We start from the raw sequence: 6,210 nt of genomic DNA, 5'->3' as shown, positions 1-6,210 counted from the left end.
ATAACGAGGAGCTGTATTCATGGAACAGTTTTCCAAAAAGCCTGTCTCTTTAGTGTGATCAGATTTTGATTCTATCAAATCCATTAGTGCTTCCTATCCAATTTGCTTAACCTGCCAATAACCTTTTCATTACGGGGAAATTGCCGCCTGAGCGCTATTGCTCACGTTTGGTGAGGCTGGCTGGGTATCAGCTATCAAACTTTCTGGCACTGCAATGAATATGCTTTATTATTGTTACGGCAGCGCCATAAATCTGGCATTGCTTTAGCTGTACTTTGCCTGTAGTCTGAATGTACAGTCAACTCATCTATCTATTTTCTGTTTTTCTCCTAACAGGTGGCCCACCTATTGAGGAATATCCCATCCCGGTGTTCCAGTGAAATTCGACAGACCAGGATTTAGTTTTCCTTCTCGGTTGTTTTTTTTTTATGCCCCCATATATATTTCCTGGACAGGCCTCCTGTTCTGGGACTCTGGTCAGTTCAAGGCGCGAGTGTTGCGCCATGGTAACCCACAGTAAGTTTGACATCGCGATGAGCTGCAGCCCCTTTGACGCTAGCCCGCGGCTGCCTCCTCACCGCTTCAAGACCTTCAGCTCCAAGAAGGAGTACCAGCTGGTGATCACCGCCATTCGGAAGCTGCAGGAGAGCGGCTTCTACTGGAACATGGTGAATGGGAAGGAGGCCAACAGCCTGCTCAGCTCCGAACCCCCTGGCACGTTCTTGATACGGGACAGCTCGGACAACCGCCACTTCTTCACCCTCAGCGTCAAAACTGACTCCGGGACCAAAAACCTGCGCATTCAGTGCGACAGCTGCTTCTTTTTCCTACAGACTGACCCCAAAAGCATGCAGCCAGCGCCCCGTTTTGACTGTGTCTTGAAACTGATCCACCATTACATGCCTTCCAAAGTTTCCGCGGCGTCTGCTGGAAACGAGAAGAGCAGTTACTTTATTTACTCCAGTGGAGAAAAGATTCCCCTCGAGCTACTCAAACCCTTGTCCTCAAGCGTTTCCACTCTGCAGCACCTCTGTCGCAAGACTGTCAACGGACATCTAGAGGTTTCCAGTAAACTGGACCAGCTGCCTCATACGCTAAAGGAGTTCCTCCAGGAGTACGACGCTCCAGTATGAAGACCCTCGCTGTGAACTGAACCCTGTAGTAGTCGTCTGGTTGACTTGCTTAAGGTGGAATTTTTGTTTTTGTGTGGCCTGTACTGTGCTGCACTGTACTGCTGAGCAACCTGGCTTTCCATTCCTTTAAAAAGGGTCTTAAAAACTATTTGAAACAAAGGTGACAGGAGAAGATGGTCTAGCCAACCAGCTAGGCAGCTAGAAATGTTTGCTGTTAAGCACTGGTGTCAATTCTGGATGAAACAGTCCTCTGTTTTTTTGCAACTGTGGCATAACAGCTGGCGCACGCATGGCTACCTAACCTTCACTAAAATGTACGCTGGGTATACTTGGCATTCTACCTGTATGCTGCTACTACTACTCATGGTATACTGGCATTGCTAGACAAAGCATATTTGTAACATTTCATTTCTCACTTGTCATTTTTCCAAGAGACAAAGCAGGGCACCCAGAGTTACATGACACAGTAATTTCCATTTGTGTTCCAGGCAGAGCTGTCTGATTATTGTATGCGTGTGAGTCTGTGTGGATGTAGGTGGGGGAAAGAGTACCCATGGTTTTTCAAAGAAAGGAAACGAGGCAGCATCCTTAACATCAAAGTAGCACCATACTAATAGCTAGAACTGTTGAGTACTGGGGTGCTAAGGAATTCTGCAGCAGGCTGTCTGTGTGGCTCTATAACCTCTGAAGAGACCACATTTTTTAAAAGCCAGTACCAAATGACACTTGATTTGTAGTGACTATATTCAATTTATAATGACTACTATAGTTCTGAGGTGGGATTAAAGTCAATGCAGATAGCTAGAAGAAGACAGCCTCTTACCCCCAAACCATTCAGAATTCACATGTACACAATCCTGCATGTTTTGCTGAATGAATCATCATTAAAACTAGCCAGAAAGGGGATATGAGTAGTTCCTACCCGCACACCACTGAAGAGAATGTATTCAGAGAGTGACATCCCAGCTTTTGTGAGATGAATAAATCCCTGATAAATTGCAAATGAAAACACATTTTTTTTTTTTTTTTGGTTTTGTGCATCAGCGTTGTTTTCTTAAGCATACAAAACAATTGTGGTAGCATTTCTCTTACAATCACTGTTGAATGTATTCAAGGGAAGCCTGCATTGCCTTCTCTGTTCATGGCATTGATTACAATGAAAGACGCACAGTTCTGTGTGTTGTATTTTGTTTTTTAAACACAAAGAGAAATGTTTACATTGTATGTGAAAAAAAAAAAACTCCCGGTTGTTTTTTTTTGTTTTTTTGTTTATTTTTTATTTTTTTTTTGTCTTTTGTAAAAATTTCACCTTACACTCCAGTCTTGACGTCTGGAAGTATAAGCTTGAACATCTCAACAAAACAACAAAATAAATGTCAAAAACTTTGCACATATTTATATTTATAAAACATTTCAATAATTTATAATAAAAGAGCACTATTTTTTAAAGAAATTCAAACTGTTGTCTGTGTGTTTTTATTTCCCTTTGATTCACTGCTTTCATCAGCACAGAAACAGAAAGCATTGTGTACAATACAGTTCAAAGCACTGTGGTAACGATGGTAGTATCCAGGTGTCTCCATTCCTGTTTGACTGGAACAACAACTCGTTTGGATTTGTATTCCCAAGGGATCAATGTTTGGCAGCTTTCTAAAAGTGCTTAAACCCATATGCTTCAGCAGAAAGTACAACTCAAGCAGGGTTAACACAGGTGGACCTGGAGCAACAGTTCAAGTTCTACCCACTGATAAACCACAAAGCAAGCACAGTAAAGAAAACAGGGAAAACCTTAAAAAGCCACTCATGCATATATTCTAGTGTTTATTAAAAGCTTGGTTTCAGTTTTAAAGTTGACTGTGCTGTACCATTGTAAAAGCACAGCATAGGCAAGCACAGAGGTTTTTTAAAAAAGAGAAACATACATTCTATGTAAAGTATGTAAATCTCAGTAAACCTTGCCTTTAGTTATGTGTCTACTTGCTACAGCTTCAACGAAACAGCACAGGGGACCAGTTTTTTGTTTTTTTATACTTCTTTTACTCACAAGTGCTCCAGTGCAGGTTCATGTACAGCTGACTGCTAGGTTTCCAAAACTGACACATTGTACCCTCTCCCATACCCATCCCGTTCCTCCATGCAAAAATGAAAAATGAAACTAACTGCACCTACTGATATAGAGGACGATAGTGCACGACAGGTAAAATGTACAAAAAAAAAAATCTTCAGCTCGCCACAATCTCCGGAGGTGCGCTGGTGATTCATTTCACCCCAACGTCACGTATGCACCCTCGCTACGAGCGCTTCCTGTAAAGCAGCTCTGTTTATAGCAGGCCCTCTCTGTTTATTCTGCTTTCTATGAATCAGCACCAGGGGGTAGAATGCCACGGTGCGCTTCCAGTGAAACAGAGAGGAGGTGCTGGGTGTGAAACTCATAAAGGCACCACTCTGTCTCCTGTGCTTGCTCATTTAGGACCCCTTTATTTTTCGTTATTTATTTTATCGACGAAGAAAAGCTGGATGACTCAACCTGTTGTCAAGGTGTAATCGAAGTCCTTGCGCGTTTTCTCGCTTTGATTTCCAGCTCTTTGTATCGGTAGAGATTTGTGTAAAACTAGTTCTCTTAGGACCCCCACCCACCACCCCAATTCCACATCCCAGAAACCCCGTCATTAGTTAAAATACAGCAACTATAATACTAATAATGTTGTCTGACATTTCATTAAGATATTATGCTGTTTCCAGTAATTTCTCTCTCTCTCTCTCTCTCTCTCTCTCTCTCTCTCTCTCTCTAGATGATTTCAGGGTGAAATATCTCCCAAATTACCCCTGGCAAAGCAACTGGGTTATTTCAAAAGTACCACATCTTATTTACACTGTATTGCACATGTAGAATATTAATTTCCATTGTAACAGTGTCTACCATTTTACTACAGATTCATTGTGTCTGGCACCACAGTCAGCATACCAATGTCATTGGAAGCTGGGAGCCATGAACCCCTCAGAACGCCCCAGTCTAAAAAGTTATTTTATATAAATACTTTTTCAGACAAACAAGATTATTTGAAAAATAAAAACAATAATAACCGCAGCAACATTTTTTTTTTTTTTTTTAACATTTCCTGTTAGGATTAAAATAACCAACTTTTTGTGGCGAACGGCCAGAAATGTTACAACAATAAACAATACAATCATTAAGATTTTCTGTAATTACAACAATTAAAATTGTTTTCATGTTGCCTGAGCCCTAAATGAGTCAGTTATTTAACAAAAAGTGAGAAATGCAATCCACTTGCACAGTAATTTAGCATTTCCCTTACATGCTTTTGTCATAATTGATTACATTTCTCTATTCTTTAACATGTATATTTCCCGGCAGGTTTTAAAACCTGAGTAAAGCTTGCACACACTGAATAAGAAGGTGGTGTGATATTGGAATCAGAAAGTTTGCATGAGAGCGGACACCCCAACAAGAGTTCTGTTCTTCCTAGCGTGGGAACAACGGGTCTGGTTGCTAACACAACACCAGGTTTATGACCAACTCTTGACATATTTCTTGCAAGCGTTATACCATATATATATGGTTCTGGGTAGCCCCATGCACAGCGCAACAGTGTTCGCCAGAAAGAACACAGCCATCCTGCCAGATCCCGTTTTGTAAACTATAGGAGCTAATTCCAGATCTTCCTCCATGTCTTCCTGCTAACATGTGGAAACATTGTACATCACCCCAGTGGGACTTTACTCTGCAATCTCAAGTGCAAGGTTCAATGTACGGTTAACCAGAATGATTACTTCCTGCAAACTCCCTTTTTTTACTTGCACAATGTTGCATGGTGTATATAAACTATAATAACAGGGGCCTTTAAGGTAATTCCAGGGTGTCTTTTGTTTTAATATAACAGGCACCCTGTGTATAACAAGAACACATCTGTGCACAGGATAAGATGTATTAGAATTCTGGCAAATACTTCCTGTGATTGGTCAATTTCTTTAGCGTTTCAAAAACTGTGTATGAATTAGATACAGCTGCGTAGTCTTTTCGCAAAGTTGAAAGCCAAAGGGGATGATTTTCCAGGCAAGCTACCCGTTTACTGTAAAACATTTACAACTGAGGAGGTCATGCAACTGCTATCTGCCCAGTGGCAGAAAGCCCCTCTAAAGAAATCACTCTTTAAGGTTTAGGACCCTGTATATCATTCAGACTGGAGCCTTTTTATGTGCATGTTGCTTGACTCTCAGATGTTTATTGTTTTTACATCCAAACAGAAGTTACAAAAAATCAAACAAGACATGTGATCAACTAGTTTTGATTACTAGTCTACTGCTAGAACACGCGGGACCCTGTGTATGTTTATATGTGCAACATTATAGCATTACAACTATAACTATTCTCAATGCATGATGTTTAAAAAGAAATGCTTCTGTACCCTCTGTATGTTTCCTAGATTGTGTTCTACTTTACTGTTCCCTCAAACAGCTTTGCAACACAGTCAGTGAGGTAGGGAGCGAGGCTGAGAAAGAAGGAGGGATTCTAAAAAGAATGGGAGAGGGGGGAGTGAATGAGCGGAATGGAGAGGGAGTGAGTGATTGAGAGGAGGAGAGAAGATGTGAGGGAGAGGGTGAGAGAAAGGAGAGAGAGAGAGAAACACAGGAGTTAGAGAGAGGCAGTGAGAGCACCCCCTCCCCCACATCGCGCGGCTCTGCTCACGATCAATGTATTGAGCTCCTTCCCTTCCCAGCCTCGCTGCTGCAAGGTCTGCCTGGAAAACAGTCATTCATCCATCTATCCATTCACCCCAAACATGAGCCCTCTGAACTGACGACCTCTACTTAACTGATAGGGCTTTCAATTAGGCAGCTGCAGGGTAACTGCAGTTTAAAAACTGAAACAAATGGCTGGTTTCATAGACTCCGATCAGCACTAATCTTGCACTACCTTATCTGAGATAACATTTAGTCCAAGATTAGTGCTAATCATGGTCTGTGAAACCAGCCTAGCTGTAGCTTAGCGACAGGGGGGGGGGGGTGTCAATGGTACTCATAGTGATCTTTTAGGGTTAGGATTACGTAAGGATGT

The 6,210-nt window shown here is 41.7% G+C and overlaps 1 protein-coding gene across 1 annotated transcript in view; it reads left to right on the top strand.

Annotated features, from left to right (window-relative positions):
* The window catches only part of LOC117423091 (suppressor of cytokine signaling 3-like), a 3,349-nt gene extending 757 nt beyond the window's left edge, over positions 1-2,592 (top strand). The window contains exon 2 of the mRNA XM_034038523.3: positions 337-2,592. Within this exon, the coding sequence (XP_033894414.1) occupies positions 429-1,133 (705 nt within the window). The 5' untranslated portion in view covers positions 337-428 and the 3' untranslated portion in view covers positions 1,134-2,592. The remainder of the gene's footprint in view (positions 1-336) is intronic.
* The last annotated feature ends 3,618 nt before the right edge of the window (positions 2,593-6,210 follow it).

This window comes from Acipenser ruthenus, chromosome 17 (genome assembly GCF_902713425.1).
Source record: "Acipenser ruthenus chromosome 17, fAciRut3.2 maternal haplotype, whole genome shotgun sequence".
In the NCBI taxonomy this organism is placed as follows: domain Eukaryota; kingdom Metazoa; phylum Chordata; class Actinopteri; order Acipenseriformes; family Acipenseridae; genus Acipenser; species Acipenser ruthenus.
Note: the sequence above shows the minus strand (reverse complement) of the source record. Positions and strands in the feature narration are given on the sequence as shown.